The 17,345-nt window shown below is 35.7% G+C and overlaps 2 protein-coding genes across 5 annotated transcripts; both read right to left on the reverse strand.

Moving 5' to 3' along the window:
* Positions 1 to 415: 415 nt before the first annotated feature.
* LOC104590231 (U11/U12 small nuclear ribonucleoprotein 25 kDa protein) lies at positions 416 to 6,071 on the reverse strand. Of its 4 annotated transcripts, none has more exons than XM_010249055.3 (8): positions 5,810 to 6,071; positions 5,648 to 5,730; positions 3,391 to 3,677; positions 3,242 to 3,317; positions 2,265 to 2,543; positions 1,881 to 1,986; positions 943 to 1,042; positions 416 to 850 (listed from the first exon to the last, which is right to left on the reverse strand). In XM_010249055.3, exons 5-8 carry the CDS (start codon positions 2,482 to 2,484, stop codon positions 755 to 757), a joined length of 522 nt encoding a protein of 173 aa, XP_010247357.1. In that variant the 5' UTR covers positions 2,485 to 2,543; positions 3,242 to 3,317; positions 3,391 to 3,677; positions 5,648 to 5,730; positions 5,810 to 6,071; the 3' UTR covers positions 416 to 754. The 4 variants fall into 4 exon arrangements, with proteins under 4 accessions (XP_010247357.1, XP_088756017.1, XP_088756018.1 ...); XM_088899891.1 differs by having other exon boundaries at positions 3,391 to 3,701; XM_088899892.1 differs by lacking the exon at positions 3,242 to 3,317.
* A 2,909-nt stretch (positions 6,072 to 8,980) lies between these two features.
* LOC104590451 (UTP--glucose-1-phosphate uridylyltransferase-like) lies at positions 8,981 to 17,189 on the reverse strand. Its single transcript, XM_010249155.3, has 21 exons — positions 16,794 to 17,189; positions 16,555 to 16,602; positions 16,300 to 16,391; positions 15,815 to 15,905; positions 15,536 to 15,596; positions 15,333 to 15,410; positions 15,202 to 15,252; positions 14,728 to 14,801; positions 14,376 to 14,448; positions 13,950 to 14,007; positions 13,755 to 13,801; positions 13,613 to 13,678; positions 12,744 to 12,776; positions 12,522 to 12,574; positions 12,322 to 12,397; positions 12,177 to 12,233; positions 12,001 to 12,084; positions 11,821 to 11,919; positions 11,637 to 11,741; positions 9,311 to 9,382; positions 8,981 to 9,202 (listed from the first exon to the last, which is right to left on the reverse strand). Exons 1-21 carry the CDS (start codon positions 16,874 to 16,876, stop codon positions 9,176 to 9,178), a joined length of 1,428 nt encoding a protein of 475 aa, XP_010247457.1. The 5' UTR covers positions 16,877 to 17,189; the 3' UTR covers positions 8,981 to 9,175.
* Between the last annotated feature and the right edge of the window lie 156 nt (positions 17,190 to 17,345).

A 17,345-nucleotide genomic window follows, 5' to 3' on the forward strand; every position in this document is an offset into this window, starting at 1 on the left:
AATCAAGCTGCTGATTGGCTGACTTGTAATGCTCTTTTTGGAGGTGAGTATGGATTGTATGCCTTGGTCTTAAATTTTATCTGATTTTGTGATTTTTGAGGACGTGCTAACCCCCTTGTGTAGCCCCTTCTTCCAATTAGGGGTGTCAATTGGACTTGGTCCAATCCGATTCAGTCCAATGCGAGTCCATTATAAATGGACCAGGTCCAATCTAATCCAATGATTGTTTTGGAACAATTTGGACCAGTCCAATTCAATGTGTGGACCATTCAATCTGTTCAATTTCATTTTGATTTAGATTGGTTTTAACCCAAAACCCAGTCCATTGACACATATATTCTTATCTTATATCGATGAACCAAATATTTGCTTAATCCAACCCAATCCAATATAAATTTTTTAAGGACAGACCAGATCAAATCCAATCTAATAAATATTTTGGATAAATATTTTGGACTGGATTGGTCCAATCTAATATGTCTTGTTGGTCTGTCCAGTCCATCCAAATTGATTTTGGACTGGATGGGGTCCAATCCAAAACTGGTCCATTGATACCCTTACTTCCGAGTTCCGATCTATCAAAAAAAGAAAAAATTCAAAAGTGCACAACAACTCGACTCCCATGAAATTTCCAAATTCAGTCAACTTCTTACAAAAGAATCACACATCCACTAGTAAGTTTCTTCTGGCACATCTGTAGCATGTTGATCAACGCTCAATACCCAGCTTTTGACAGCAAATATGGCTTGATTAATCATGATCTTTTGCTAAGACCATGAAAGAACCGGTGCTTTCTCCTCCGGGAGTGTCTCCTAGACACCCGTGACATAACAAAGGGAACATAGTGGACCTACACAAATGTGAAGATAAAATCAAATATGGTAGACAGGCCTGAAAATAGATGGACACAAAACCACAAACACCGAAACTCGGAAGAGCTACCTGAGAGTTATTACGGATACCATAAACCTGAAGCAGGGCGTTATCATCAATGAGCTTCTCATTATGGTAGGAGAGACAAAAATTTGCCCACACATGCCTCCTGCAAAGCAAAAAGTGCATTTTTATTTTAATAGCTATATAAGATCCTAAGTACATCTGCAATGAATGTAAAATACAGATTGTTTAAAATAAAAAGAAAAAGTTTTATCCATTAATTCGTTCAACTTTGATAAAGTTATAGTATCATCCTTCTAAATGCTACATATTTTGAGAGTCGAACTTGCAACGTGACTGTACACATTCACATCATATATTGCCTAGCATAAGTTACTGCCTTTATTTCTATGAATCCAACCCCACCCTCCCAAAAAAAAAAATAATAATAATAACATCTGTGTAAGACCAAGAAAAGGGAAGGAAGACTCTCTGCATATGGTGGATCACATGACCATTGGAACAACAGATGTTGGCAAAGATGCCACAGTTAAAATTATAGATTCAAAATGTAATGTTGTGATTGCTATGGCACCATCAGTGGGCCGAAGTGAAGAATCCATCCTTGTGAGCCACTTCTTAATCTGCCTCAAACATCTTACCATGTTTGAGAAACATATGGAAACTAATGAAGGATCAACTATTATTGATCAAAGTATGAAATTTAACAACTGTAAGTCCACAATAATTTTAGTTATAGCAATGCACCAAGAAACAGCAATGCATATATGGTAGAGCAAATTTAGCACTAAAAGCTCAAGGACATATTCTTAGGCTGCATTTGGAATTTCTTATTTTAAGGACTTATCTCCTTTTTTCTGCTAAAACATAAAATGCCACTATGAACACTAAGTTTTTAACTACAAACAGGAGAAAAGTCCTTAAAGTAAGGAATGCCAAATGCAGCCTTAATGTGATCAAGGGAAGTTGACCAGATATAGTACCATGAAATGTGGCGATGTCCCATATGCGATTGCTCCATGTCATTTGTTTTTCTTTTGATAGCTGACTTCAGATCCTTAACAGTAGCAGAATTCATAACGGCAACATCTTCATTAAAAAAGACCAATTAGTGAATCAACCAAACCCAAGAAAGCAAATACATTCTTTTAGGCTCAATTACTTTGGTCAGATCACCAAACTTAACAGAATTATCTCAAGAAAATTAAGGCATCCAAGAAAGAGATGTGAACCAATATGGGTTACACCCTTTCTGAAAAGTGAATGAAAGAAATGAAAGTTATGAATCATGAAATTCAGTGTTCAATGATTTGGAAGTTGGAACAAGTTTCATAGCAATCTGATGGAGAAAAGCAAGGAGCTAATACCAAAGGTGGTACCGTCCATTTTAAGGACAGAGATTCTCATAGCGCTACCCAATTCCAAACTGATAAGCGTGTCCACATCAGTGAGAGTGGGTTTCTTCGGGATGTCAGCAAGTATGGGATCGTCTAGCAGAGCTGAAAGCGTTGACTGTAACCTTGCCTTCTTTATGCTGCTGTGGCTGTACCCTATTCCTACCTCCTCGACCTTCTTGTTGGACTCCATCTTCTCTACTAAATCATGATGGCTTCCTGACTTGCTCAATATTTCATTTACTAATATACCTGTCCAACAGACAAGGAAGAATTGAAATTTAATAGAATTAAAGACTACAGAAAAACATTGGTGGAAAAAAGTCAACTAAATGAGGAAGAATAAATACTAAGGAAATAAAATAGAATGTCTAAAATCCAAATATGAAAACAATATAAGAAGCTCAGATTCCTATAGAAACTGGAAATGGAAGGAAAAATACTAGTCATGTATAAAAATTATGGGCAAATCCTCTTAAAAATGATAAACATCACATCTTGAAATTCAATATATTTAACACTAGTTTCCTGAAAAATACAGTTGCATAGTTTATTGCAAGGCGTACTCATATAAGTTGGGTTCACACTAGAAAGATGCAAATATTGTGTATTTCAATAAGATTGTCAAGGTTTTCCATAACATACCAAGGGCCAAAGTATCTAAGAAATAATGCAATTGACGAAGAGCATGGCCACATAAGAATTAAAAAAAGAAAAGATTAATTTATAAATGCCACAAAGAAGCAAATCTTCCACAAACCAAATATCTGAATTTGGCTTACATGATTTACCTAAACTTTGACATATTATATTCCACATAAAAACAAAACCTGCAAAACTTTATTGCCACAATACATAAATGCCAACATGCCAGAAGGGAAAGGAACTAAGAAAAAATTCAATAGAAAATAATGTTATAAAGGTCAAGTTGACTTGTTAAATTCACTTACAGAAACCTAAATGTCTCAAGGTGCAAATAAACAGCAACTGCTCCTTTTTGCAATTTTATTATGAGATCCACTTTTCCTGTAATGTTCACAATTACATTTCTTTTCAATTGTAACTTTTGTATTTTAGACAAAATAGTTAAATAACATACTATGCTTTTCATCTTGCTACTGCTTTTGTAATGTCTGGCAGGATTGGGGGAGCTTCTTCTTCTTCTTCTTCTTCAATTGCCTCTGATTTTGACATCCACCCTATTATTCCTCTTCTTCTTTCCTGTTTTTTTTACATAAAACAGGGTCTCTTCCTTCCCCTTTGTTTTTTGACACCAAAATAGGAGCTCCACCTCATTCTTCTTCACTGACTCTCTTCTATTTTGGAAGACTGAACACTGCTGTGAAGTCTAACGGCACAAAACCAGCTGCTACAGTTGTGTTTTGGCTGCTCAATGCTAACTGCTAAGTACTACATTCTTCTCTGAATCAATGTTATTTGAAAGAACTAAAAAAGGATTTACAAGTGGATAATTCTTGATGTTGGATTATAATAGATGCTTGCATTGTTAATTACTTAATTTTTTAGTGCTTTCACTGGTTTCTTGTATTGTATTGGAAGGAAACAAGGAAGACCTTTTTTACTTGAAAGTTGCAAAATGCAATTTTAGTATTTTAGTGTGAATTATTATTACTTTGACATTTGAAATTAAGTTTTATTTATACTATCATGATTGCAATATCTGTTTTTATTTGAATAGGATGTTTTATTATTAGAAATTCTAACTATAATTGCAGAAAATTATATGCTTGAGACTTTGGCTTGGGAGGCTTACACCTCGTGCTCGGGAGGCTTATGCCTCCATTCTAACCTATGCGGCACACTCTTGTGTTTTAAAAAACTGGTTTATATTCCCCCCCTCCCAATTCTTTCTTCACCCTACATTAAACTTTGTCTTTACACCTAAACCTAGCTAATGAGTCTGCCATGTTGTTTGCATTTCTTGGACTTTCACCTGAATGAGCACTTGAGCAGTTCAAGTTGGAAGCCAAAACCCTGTCATGTCAAAGGAATTGTCTGCAGTCTGCCCACCACTTGGCAATCGCCTTCTGCTTGCATACCTGTCCAGCCCATTGGTCTAGAGAAGGTTAGAATAATATCTCCCCCTATCATCTTTGATCACCCCCTCCCATACCTGAAGCTCTTGGATTACCTGAACAGCACTTGTCAAAAATATGTTTTACCTTGTTCAGGAGTGCTCCGCACAGCATTGACCTGTTGTTTTCTTATTGTTTACCACTAACCAGACACTACCTACCATGCACCTTACCAAGCCATCCATAAAAGTGCTCTTGAATTCCTTGTTCGACAAAACCCAATGGCATATTGGCTGACCTTGTGCAGTGCTACATGGTTCTTTGCTTTCTTGTCTTAAGTGGGAGGTGGAACCCAAGAACCTCCGGAAAGGTGGAGAAAGTGGTTCCATTTATCAGAAGGGCCAACAATGTCCCTTATGAATCACTTTGCTTTATTTGCAACATTTGTAACATTAATGTTGAAATATGAGCTTTTATTTGTCCCATAGGCCATATTTAGTTTCTTCATATTTTAAGCTTGTTTTTATAGCTTTTTTTCCATAATGCTACACATGCATCATATGTATCAGACTTGACTAGTACTGTAGAAAAATTTTAAAATTATAGGAGGAAAAGTGACTTGAAGTCATTCTTGTGACATCCCTTTCACAGAACTGATAAGCATTGTGGAATAGAGATTGGCTAGGTTCTTCGGGCAGTACTGCTACTTGTGGTTTGGGGCCCTCAAAAGATTAAGCTAAACTGAATAAGGGTTAAGCAGGTCTGTGGATTTTATGTAGGAATTAGCATATATGATATTCATAAACCATTGTTTTAAGCTAAACTGAATAAGGGTTAAACAGGTCTGTGGATTTTATGTAGGAATTAGCATATATGATATTCATAAAACATTGTTTTTCCATGATAATTTTGGAATTTTGGTTTATCTTTTTTATAACTTTTTTTTTCATTTCTGCTATTGAATGCAAACTTGATGTTTCTTTTAATATCTTAAATGTGTGGAGCTTAATGCAGTCTTTTCCTACTCTTTTCAGAAGTATGTTCAAAATAGTTAATAAATGCTAATTTGTTTTCTTTTTAATATTTTTCTGTGCATAGTTTTCTTAGAAGCATCTATTGTTATGGATCTTGTATATAGTGGTTACATACTGGACTTTCAATTCAGTGACCTTGATTCAATCCCCAGTAGGACCTTTTGCCTCCCCCCAATAGAAAATAGATTTTTATGTAAGCCATTAACAAATTCACAATTTCCATTTCTCTTTTGTATGAAGTTCCAATATCATTATTGTAGTCCAAGATAAAAAGAGTGAAACTTACCTCCAGTAAATGAATTTGTCGGAACGACTGTCGATGTCAACTAGTGGAATTCGAAGGGGCTCCCACTCCGACGGATTTTAGATCTGAGAACGGTAGAAAATGAGGAAAAAAAAAACAAGGTAGAAAATGAGAAAAATTTACGGAAGGTCAAGGGATACTTACCCCCTGCTGGAATGGTCATCGGCGTCGACCGGCGGAACTCGAAGGGGGCAATCTCCGGCGGGTTATGGAAGGTGGAGGTTTCAGGTCTGAAATTGGAGAGAGAGGACACGAAGCCAGAATTAGGGGATGATGCCCTTTTGGGCGAGAGGAAGCTAACGGGACGGGGTGGAACTAACGGGACGAGTCTCTTTAATTCGCGTGTGGGCGGACACGCGGCGCGCTCACAACGCGTGGGATGTATTTGAGGGGCAACTCTGTGGGGACGGATGCAAATCCATTTTTTTCAGCAATCGTCATGGATTAGGTTACAAACTCGATTTGTGAAAAGAAATAGGACTGCTGTATCTTATGGAGACATACCTTCTTACTAGGTCTGATTAATTAGCTTATCAGAGAAGTAAGTTCGCTTGAGATCATGTCATAGGTTGGCTAAACAAGCATACTAAATTGAATATACTATTTTGCTGCTGAGTTAGGGCATTCTTTTTTGCTTGCTCAATTATTATTTCTTTTAGTTGATAGGTGGAGCTGGTTAGCTGTCTTCATTCTCCTTATTTGTTGGCTGCATGCTTTTTAAAAACGAACCGGAAACAGAACGGTTCCGGTTGTTGGCTGAATGGTTCGACCCATGATGTCATAAATAAATTAAAAATAAAAAATATCTATAAATAATAAAAAATAGCATAAAATTAAATAAAAAACAAAAAAATATAGAAAATAAAAAATAATACAGTACAAAATACATAAAAAATATAAAAATAAAATACAAAAAAAATCTAAAAAATACAGAAAAAAAAACACAAAAAAAATCAGAAAAAAAATAAAACAAAAAATTGCAAAAAATACAGAAAAAAAAATCTGGAATGTTAAGTCCTAAAATGCAAAAATCCTTGACCTAAAATCAAAATTGATAAAAAAAATTACACTAATTTTTACCTAGAAGTCCTGCAAACTCGCTTGGGAAGTGCTGCAAATTGCAAAAAACGTTAGTCGTTGCCGGTTGCCGTTAAACGAGGTCGGTCGGTGTGTATTGCCGTCGAAAGCCGGAGATGTTGGCCGCTGCAGGTGGTCGGTTCGGTGTGAGGGATGGCCGCCGCTACAAACTCGCCTGCCGCAAAGCCTAGAAGTGATGCAAATCGCAAAAAACGCTGGCTGCTGCTGCAAATTCACCGTCGCCGGTTACCGTTAGTCACGGTCAGTCAGTGTGTATCGCCGTTGAACGTCGGAGTTGCTGGCCACCGCAGGTGGTCGGTTGGATGTGAGGGATGACCGCCGCTGCAAAATCGCCTGCCGCAAAGCCTGGAAGTGCTGCAAATTGCAAAAAACATTGGCCGCCGCTATAAATTCGCCGTCGACGATCGCCATTAATCACCGTCGGTTAGTGTATATCGCCGTCAAACGCCGGAGGTACTGGCCGCCGTAGATGGTCGGTTGGGTGTGAGGGCTGATAGGAGGGAAGAACGAAAGGGTTAGAACGAAAATGGGATTTTAATTAATTGATTTGGGATGGGAAAATTAAAGTAATTTTATTTTTTGTTTTTTTATTTTATTTAAAACATTGAAAATAAAAAAGAGAATCCGCGAACCTCTATCTGAGTCAAATGATTTAGCAGTCCAATCACCCGAGTTAGCGGTTTTTTAACTTTTTCAACGTTTCTTAAAGATTTCCGAATTTTAGTATAATCGGACCCGGGGGCCTGACCAGTTATCGGTTTTTCTGGTCCAATCATCCGACCCGGTCCGGTTTTGAAAACCATGATTGACTGTGCTTGACTACTTTTCGGATAATGACTATAAATAATTACTGGTTTATGAATTCCTGGTGACTGGGATGCCACCAACAGATGGACTGAAGCAACAACTGATAGAGGTGAATTGAATGGAATATCTAGTGGGGAGTGATGAGTTTGTTTTTATCAAATATGGATAATCCACCTCTTTGTTTTGCATTATCTGAATACAGAAGTAGTATTCCAGCAGAAAGAAACTTTAGTTTCTATATTTCTAAAAATTCTCTACTTTTAAATGCAGTCTACTGATGAATGTGACGTGTGCAAAGGAGACACTGGCATCATTTGTTTCATTTTCTTTTCTTCTATTAAAGATTGTGTCACACCTTCTACCAGAAGTTGGGTTTTGAGATATTGAAATATAATTAATTGGTATTAGCATTTCAGATTTTTTATCAAGGTGATTGTAGCAGTTAATGAAATTTTCAAGGGATTCCCCCTCCTAATTAAACAACTTCTAGTTATTGCCTAATTAAACAAGTTCTAGTTATCTTATTTGCTTACAATTTTTTTGATAAATGAGAAATTTTATTAGGGAATATGGATAATAACAGATAACATTTACAAAAGACCCATGGAGAAGCACGTGCTGCGACCTCTCCAACCAATCGAAAACTAAAATAGATTGCAACTGTTCCCTAACTGCCCATTGCTTGGCTAAACAATCAGCCATAGCATTAGCACATCTCCCCACCCATTGTATTCTGACATACAAATTTATTATCAGCCACTTGAATTTTTTAAGTTCATTCTTAAAGCACCAAACCACAGTCTCTGGGTTCTATAGCCCCTCCACAATCACCTTGGAATCACCTGTTCCACTCGAATAAATTTATTTGATGATAATTCTTCTATAAAGAGATATCCAGGAGCTGCATTAATGTGAACGCATTGTTTATCTATAGAGAGATATCCAGGAGTTCTGATATTTTGCAATTCATATCTTGGGTAGCACTTCTTCATTCATCTTCTCAAGGACCCATCCTTGTTTTGGAATTGGAGTTTGGGTTTTTCTTTCATTTGGAAGTTTTGCTTGTTTGAGTCTTCTCTGTTGGAAGTTTTTTCTTTAGTTCTTGGCATTTTAGACTTCTCATGGCCAATTGCAGAGATCTCTTGAGGTGTCTCTCCCGGTGCTCAGTTACATTCCTTCTTATTGTTTTGTTTTATCATGCTGTTTGTTTCTTGGATTGTATGTGAGCATTAATGAAACAATTTTGACTCTTTAGGCATAAAAAACAAAGTCCTTATCCTCTGAAATCAGGATAGTATTTGGAAATTTCCATCTGGTGGAGACTACTAACCAAAATAGATCTACTAGGCCCACGGCAAGGCCATCCAAGAAATGGATGATCACGAAAGGTTCAAAACCACACCCATTGAATGGACACAAAATTTTTGGGCATTTTGTAGAGGCATACAATTCAAGCATCAGAAATATTACAACAAAATTCTCTTATTCAATACCATTACATTTCCTCAAAATTCCTACATTGTCCTTTGAAGATATAACCAGACAGCTTGTAGGCTTGTGATACTCAATACGGGTAATATGGCGATACATCACTACAGATCCTCTTCAGATGTCCTGAGGGCCATTAATCACCTGGATGTTGCAATAAAACCGTTAACACAAAATTGTCCCAAAGACTGCTGTTAAGCAAAGAAACCTAGAAAAGGAAAAGGGAAATAATTTGGGGTTTCAAATTTCTACCTTGTTCTCAAGTACAACCCCATCAGGAATTTCCAATTTCTCGCCAGGTTTTGCATCAATAGTCACATTGCCCTTCAAGCATATTCCATCAATTGTAAGATGAAAGAATAAAAGATTTAAAGGGATAACTTCAAGTTTAGTAGTAGTGAAATATATGCACTAAATAAACAAATTGTCACTTGTCAGAATTAAAATTTCCTCCATTGAATTGAAAGTGTTCTTATAGTTAGATAGGGAGCAACTTCATCTCTTCCAGTCTATGCCATAGGCATGACTGCCAAATCGCAAGTAAACAATTTGAATGGCACCCAAGGATTAAAATATCAGATCGGATCCATCTACATCCACCATCTGATATATATGTATTAATGTGTTTATTTACATGTGTTGTGTGCTTTTTTTTTTACTCCATGGGGCTACACAACTGGGGGGGGGGGGGTTAGCCCATCCCCCAACCTTGGTGCAGATTGTTCCCAAGTCTCCACAACAACCAGTTGGCACCTTTTGCATATGTGCAATAAGTATTAACCATACATGATACATGGTATTTGGATTTAACTTTTTTTATGACATACATGGAACCCAAGGCAAATACCCGCTTTATATATATAAAGTAGAGGCCATTGCTGATGGCAGTGGAGAAGAAATAGAGGTCACTGCTACCGTGAAGAAGAAGGAGAACAAACATACCTTTGCTGCTTTCTACTTGTCAGTTGGCCACTAGAAGCAATGAAATCACAGACCTCTGGTAAGTCATCTCCTTTTCTCTTTCTCCCCATTGATCCCTATCTAGGGTTTGGTATTTGATAGAAAACATAAAGGACATACCAATCTAACGGTTTAGAGTTTCTAATAAAGAAATCAAAGTTCAAACCACAACTGGATAGTTGAACTGCTGAACTGCCACCTAGGGCTAAAAACAGGTCATTCTCCAGGTCAGGTTTTCAAACACTGTTCTCTCTCTTTTTCATCCAAAGATGTACAAGTATTACAAAAGCAAACATTATAAGGTAAGTCAACTCATTACAAGATGAACACTGATTAACCCCCAACCTTGCTGATCCATCAGCTATTGCATTCAAATCCTGGAAGTCCATCTTGAAACATGTCTATTTGTACCAATGTCAGATATGAAACTTACTGGATACAAGACTAGATACTACATGGACACTTCTAGATGTCCTCTATTGCATTAACACTTTTAAAATATGTAATATGATGTCCTAACAAATTATGATATAAAAAAATTAAATTTGTCAGAATTGGGTACAAATTTTGCACCCAGTTCAGTTTTGCATCCATTTGTTTATAAATGTGATTTGCACTGCCACCTGATACAAAATTTGTACTTTTTGTTTCATTTACATTTACTAGCAGTTGAAATTTTCAACCCAAAAGCTGATGCAAAATTTACATTACCTTCCTCTTAAATCAATTCTTTCTCATTTAACATGGGAACTGCATTCTCTTGCTTCTTACCTCACTCTCAAACAAATAAGCATCCTTCTTTCATGCTATTTCATATAATGTGGGACCAAATCATTTTATTTCTCATAAACAAATAAGATAAAATTAAATCTGAAGCAAAAGTAAACTAGAAACTACACTCAATCTATTTGCACTTACACTAGTACAAATGAAATTCACACTAAACAAACTGAGCCTTATCTTCAAAAACAAGGATGTAAAAGCATGATATAAATCATATTACATGAGACATCCATACCCATAATCACGTCTATGATTTTAGCAAATCAAGAGTTTTATCCTTGTGTCCCATATTTGTATCCATGTCCATATCTGTATCTGAGTGTCATAGATTTTTGCACCATCGAATGCCAATTTTAGAGTCACCTTTGATCTGGGTCAGTTGGGGATTCCTTGCAATGGATCCCCCTGTAACAACTCCACCATTCCCAAATCCAAGATAAGGACAATAAACACAAAATGAATTGCCTCAATTCTCAAAGATTTTCATGCCTTAGTTGCCAAATTCAAAATCATCTGATGATCAGATGATCCTCATTTAATAAATGCCTCGAGGAAACTTTTCTTCACTCTCCCTCATCCATTCCTTAACCACCTTTACCGTGGTATTTTTCATCCCTTTTAAGTTTTAACAATTTGTGCCTACCCTTCCTGGTAGACTCCAAACAAACAAGAATCACCAAAATACCTAATAAATCTATGTTGTGGTGAAGAATTGTACATACTAACAGAAAAATAAACAAAAGATGTCATAGTTCATTGTAACAGAGCAGATCCCAGATGTAACAACCACATCATAAAAAGATTCATCAGTAAAGCAGAAAGCATTATTCAATACCTTGAGGGTTATATTGGCACCAAACCATACATCGCCAGTCACCTTCAAGCTATCAAGCTCAATGATGCTAGGGATGGACTTGAAGCGACTTAGGAAGTTTCCAACCTGAATGATAAAATAAAATAAATCATAGTTGTTCAAAGATGCAATCCATCAGATGGAAGACAATCCTTTAATACAATACCTTTTTAAACTCAGGCCCGAGTTCAATAGAGGGATTCGCAGGAATGCTTCTAGCATTGTTTCGGATAACAAAGCCATCAACTACTGTGTAAAGATCAGACTGTAAAAATGCATCTATGTTTTAGATTACCTAATGTCAAGGTCTTTAGAAGATAAATGACATCAAGTGTTTTAGTTTAACCTGAACAAGAAGCAAATCAGATGTTGCCTTCACTGGAAGGAACCGAGATCGCGGAACATTAATGCCAATGGCATGATCAAAGAACTGTTCCAGATAATAAGGGATTCAAAAGAAAATTCATAGATCTAAGAATACACAAACATTAGGTAACTGCAGATGTTATATTTGGAGAATACCCTAATTGCCGCACCAGCTGCTGTTTCCAACTGAAGAACTTTGACCCCATCCACTTCCTGGAAACATCATGAGTAACTTGCTAGTTGAAATTGCAATAACAAATATTAGCAAGTGTTTCATCAACTGGAAAGAAAAAGGTCCGACCTTAGGGTTTGGGATGATCTCCATTTTTAGTGCATCAGCTTCTACAAGCCTTTTAATGGCATTCAAATTCAACCACCTATGGAGAATAGGAATTAGTAATTTAATACATCTGCATTATCATGGACTGAATCACACTAGAAAAAGAAAATTTTCTTCTCACATGCATTTGCATATTCGAAGAAGAATCTCAATTCACTTACAAATTGTTTGTATTGAAGATCTTGAACTTTTCAATTGACTTGAATTCATTTACCTAAATAAATGACATGAAAGTCATACATCTTCCATCCTATATGATATCTCTCAAAAAAAAAAAAAACAAAAACAAAAGAAGTAATAAATGTAAAAGATCTGGAAAAAGTATCAATTGATGCTCACTACATTGAGAATGAGAAAATAAAAGTGAACAAGTTGTAGCTTACGTGTTCATCAGGAACCTGTGCAATTTCCAAGAGCTGCATCCAATAATAGCAAGGAAAATGTCAACAAATTTTGAGGCATGCTGAGTATAAGGGACAAGAAAACTATTTCACAAAGTTGTGACATTGAGAGCATTTTAGGCTACAATATTCAACAAATTCTTTTGATGGTAAGGTAAAAAATCATGTCAAGATGAAGCAACAAAATAACTCTGGCAAGCTATGGAACATTTTAATAAGAAAAATGCATGTAACCATAGATTGCATGTATGTTTAGTCCCTTCTTAGATCACATGTAACCATTAGGCGTTGATGTGTTGCTCCATTGCGACCCGGGTGACCAGGGTTCAAATCTTGGAAACAGCTTCTCTGTATGTGCAGAGGTAAGGCTGCATACATCTGTCCCTCCCTAGACCCTGCATTGGCAAGAGCCTTGTGCACTGCACTGCCTTTTTTTTTACATGTAATCATGGATTCTGTTTGGTTTTTAGAATGACAAAAATCATTGCACCTATATTTTGGAAATCTCAAAAGAAAAGGACAAATAGGAGAAAGCAACAAAAGATCGGAGATACACCTTGGACTGTTAAGACAAAATAGCTAGGGAACATTACATAAGAACTGAAACATGATGAAAATTCATTTGAAGCAATGCCAGGGGTAAGTTAAAAAGGCTAAAGTTTGGTATGGTTGGAATATAATGAGAATTATATTATTAGTTTCAATAGTTTCTTCATTAGTGTTCCATTTTTCAATTGATGGTCAAACACCTAAATTTTCGGCATGTTCTTCTACCATGCTTCTGGAGGAGCAAAATAAGAAAGAGATTTGATCATGAATGTTACTGACTTTTAAGTACTACTACTACACACCTGAACCTTTCCTTCGTATGAAATTAGGGTACCACCCTTTACATCTGCCAAAGTTTTAGGTGTCACCTACACAAACACAAAGATTTTATAACAATATCTGAATCTCTAAAGGCATTGTGGATTAACTTTCATCATTGAGTACCTCCATACAGTATTCATTCTTGTTCTGGATCAAATGATTTAATATTTCTATAAAATCCAATTAAGGCCACACATCCCAAATTCTTCATGATATACCAAATATTGTGATTAATAAAACAATAATGAATACTAGAAAGCAGTAGATACACTAATAAATAAGTAAAAATAGTAGATTTAAAGAGGCAATAAAGGATACTTAAGTCAACAACAGCACCCAAGTTATCCGAGTTGGCAACAAAGGCATACTCCTTACCCTGGATAACAAGCATTAAATTTTTTTGTCAATATGACAAGAATGAACCAAAAAAATAAAATAAAATGAATAATATTTGAAAGAAAACAATAAAACTATTGTTTAGAACATATTAAAGGTGGTGATTTAGGTTCCTATTAATGCTGGTATAGGGGGTAACATTACCATGTTAAAGACAAAATGTTCCCATTGAATTGACAAGGAGAACCATCTGATAAGTTTACTTCTTTAAACAGTCAACAACCAAGGGTAATTCCAGTGTTCCTAATATGGAACACCACATCTATTGCATATTCATAAAAGAAGGTGCCAACACCATTCAAATATATTAGAAATACCCATGAAGAAATAACAACTTGGCATTCTTACCCGTGATAGCAATGCATCCAGCTTGCCGCTGTTCAACAAGGATGGGAAAACATCACCATGACCAGGAGGATACCTTCACATTTTATATGGTTGAATGAGATAAACAAGGATAAAAATAAATTGTGTTTAGAATTAATCAATTACTTAAAATATATTTAGATGGTAAGAAAATGTGGTATTCAGGTTAATTAATTAATATCTACCAGGGTTATTATGTACATCCCACTGAATATGAAGATGAAAAGTGAATAAACTAGAAACCTAAATACATGAATAAGGGGGAAATATAAGTAGTAAATCCATGGTATTGCAAGAGGGATGTCAGGATACTAAAAGGAATAACATAGCATACCATCCATCCTTGCTAGTCTGTCCCTTGCATGGCAGTGGCACAAAGTCTTCGACAACCAATCGAGGGTATTGGCTCTAAAGAAAATAGATCAATTATCAGCTCCTTAGGCTCAGTTTGGAAAGAGCACAATTACACATATGTACAGTATAAATACATACAAAATACAAATATGTACTCCTAAACTGAGCCTTGGAAAGAGTATGAATACAAATATGTGCAGTGCAAATACAGGTTTAGAAATACAAAATACAAGGCTTTGTACTACACATTTGTATTTATACTCTTTCCAAATTGAGCCTTAGGCTCAGTTGAGCCTTAGGCTCAGTTGAGCCTTAGGTTCAGTTTGGAAAAGATACAAATGCAAATATGTACCATGCAAATACATAAGTTATGTTTCCACAAATATAATAAAAAATAAAAAATCAAGACGTAGGTATATATTTAAACAATTGAACATTCATTAGACTTTCAGACCTGGTTAAAAGTATGAATCTCAATGTTTGATGCTGAGTATTTCTCCACGATCTACATTAGACAAGTTTAACTTATCAGCCAAACACAGCCATAGGGAAACCACAAATCAGAAAAGCAAAAATATGACTTACCTTTAAGGTATCTTCATGTGTGTTGAATGAATTCATTAGAAGCAAGGGAACACTGCATCCGTACTTGGAGTTGAGAGACTAAAATAAATGAAAAGGATAGATTAAGCTTAAAACAACATTACTGGTTAGGTTAAGGTATAAAGCATACAATACAATATAGAGCACCAAAAGTAAAAAGTTTAAAAATAATGCAACAAATTGACCTCAATTTGTTTGACAATCAAGTCAAGAAAAGTCATTCCATTGCGAACTTCAATTACAGACCTGCATTTTACCAAGACAATAAATTTGAACTTAAGGAAAAAAAAAAAAAAAAAACTCCTTCCATTTCAAAAAGGATCAAATAAAAAGGTGATCTTGTGGTCTTAGCATCTCCTTTCAAAATAAAGAAAAGGAATAATCTAAGGACATAATGTGCAATTTCCACATTAAAATTCAGTTGCATTAATTGTGAAAGTGCAGAGTATCAAAAGATTGATTACTTGGGACCAGTACATCCCATTGTAGTTCCTAAGCCTCCATTTAGCTTTAACACGACAAGTTTATCCAAAAGATTCTTAGTTTCTGAGAGATCTGCATGCGTTAATTCATATAGTCAGAACATTGTCATGAAAAAGATGTATTCTATCAATGGTATGAAACTCATATAAGTTTCACAGGAAAAAACAAATACCTTAGATCGGAAGTTACTTACCTGGGTAAGTACATTTACCCATATTGTTTTATAATGCAATACCATTTTAGCCCTAAATATCTATTATTAAAAGGGGTATTTTTTTTGTCCCATTCAAGTGTTCAACTTTCTCAAGTACCCACCTAAGAGATGGGTATCATACCCCCTGATCCCCACGTAAATCTGAAAAAAAAAAAAAAACATAGATTTCTTGGTCAGTGGGAACCAAAATCCCATTGACCAATTTTCCCCCAGAAAGTAAAAATCAAAATTCATGAATAATTAGATCATTACCTTCATTAGGAATAGCTAAGGTTTCGTATGGAACTACCACTTCATCAGTGGGAGTATTGATCTTACTCCATTCAACGTGCTGTGCTTCACCACTTCAAATGCAGAATCCCATCCAAAATGAGAGAAGTAATAGAGAACAAAAATTTAAGAAATAAATCAATCCCAAAGTATGAAAGAAAGATTATTAATTAAGAAAATGACAATTCTATACTAAATAAATAAAAATTTAGAAAACTTTATCATCTTAAGCTCTACCTGAGATAACGAGACACAAGATTTATGAACCCAGATTTCTCATTTTCACTACAACCAAGGAAACGAAGTTAATATCAAGTGTATGTAAGATCTCCTAGTCTAACACATGTACAATTAATATCTAATAAAAATAAATGATCGGAATCTCAGAAGTAAGCTTCTTCAATAATCAGAAACAGACAGAAATGAGAAAACTTACAGATCTAATTTAGTTAAGAGAAAAGGAAGGAAGAAAGCACCTGATTTGATTGAGACCTGCAACATCAGAACGAAGCTTGGAAAGCTTTTCAGTGTCTGCAGGATTCAAAGAAGCAGTTGCCATTTAGAGATACAAAATTCTTGAGATGCAGAATAGGGTGGCGGAGTACATAAACTATGATGTGAGGTTTTGGGAATTCAATTTATATCATCAAGCGTAAGCGTTAATTAAGAAGCAGGATCGAGTTTGTGATGACTCAAAATTTGGTAATAAAAGAGAAAGAAACGGGCGTAGCCAATGCATGCATGGCAGCTGGCTGAATTTTGACACATCCTCAAGACCTCAACTGTCCAAGACAAAGTAGACAAACTATCCCGCCAAAAATGACGCCCTTGACTGATAAATGCCTCTTGTAATGCTTACCAAGTGCATCTTCAAAACTACCCATGTTCGGCTAGGTTTTAAAAAACGGACCGGATACGGAACCGTTTTTGCCACCATTTTTTAGGTCAAACGGTTCGATCATTTGGTTTTAACAGATGGTCCATTCTGATTTAAAAATTAATTAAAATAAAATTGGATAAGGAGCCGT

The sequence above is a fragment of the Nelumbo nucifera genome, chromosome 3 (genome assembly GCF_055504915.1).
Source record: "Nelumbo nucifera cultivar China Antique chromosome 3, China Antique-T2T, whole genome shotgun sequence".
In the NCBI taxonomy this organism is placed as follows: Eukaryota; Viridiplantae; Streptophyta; class Magnoliopsida; order Proteales; family Nelumbonaceae; genus Nelumbo; species Nelumbo nucifera.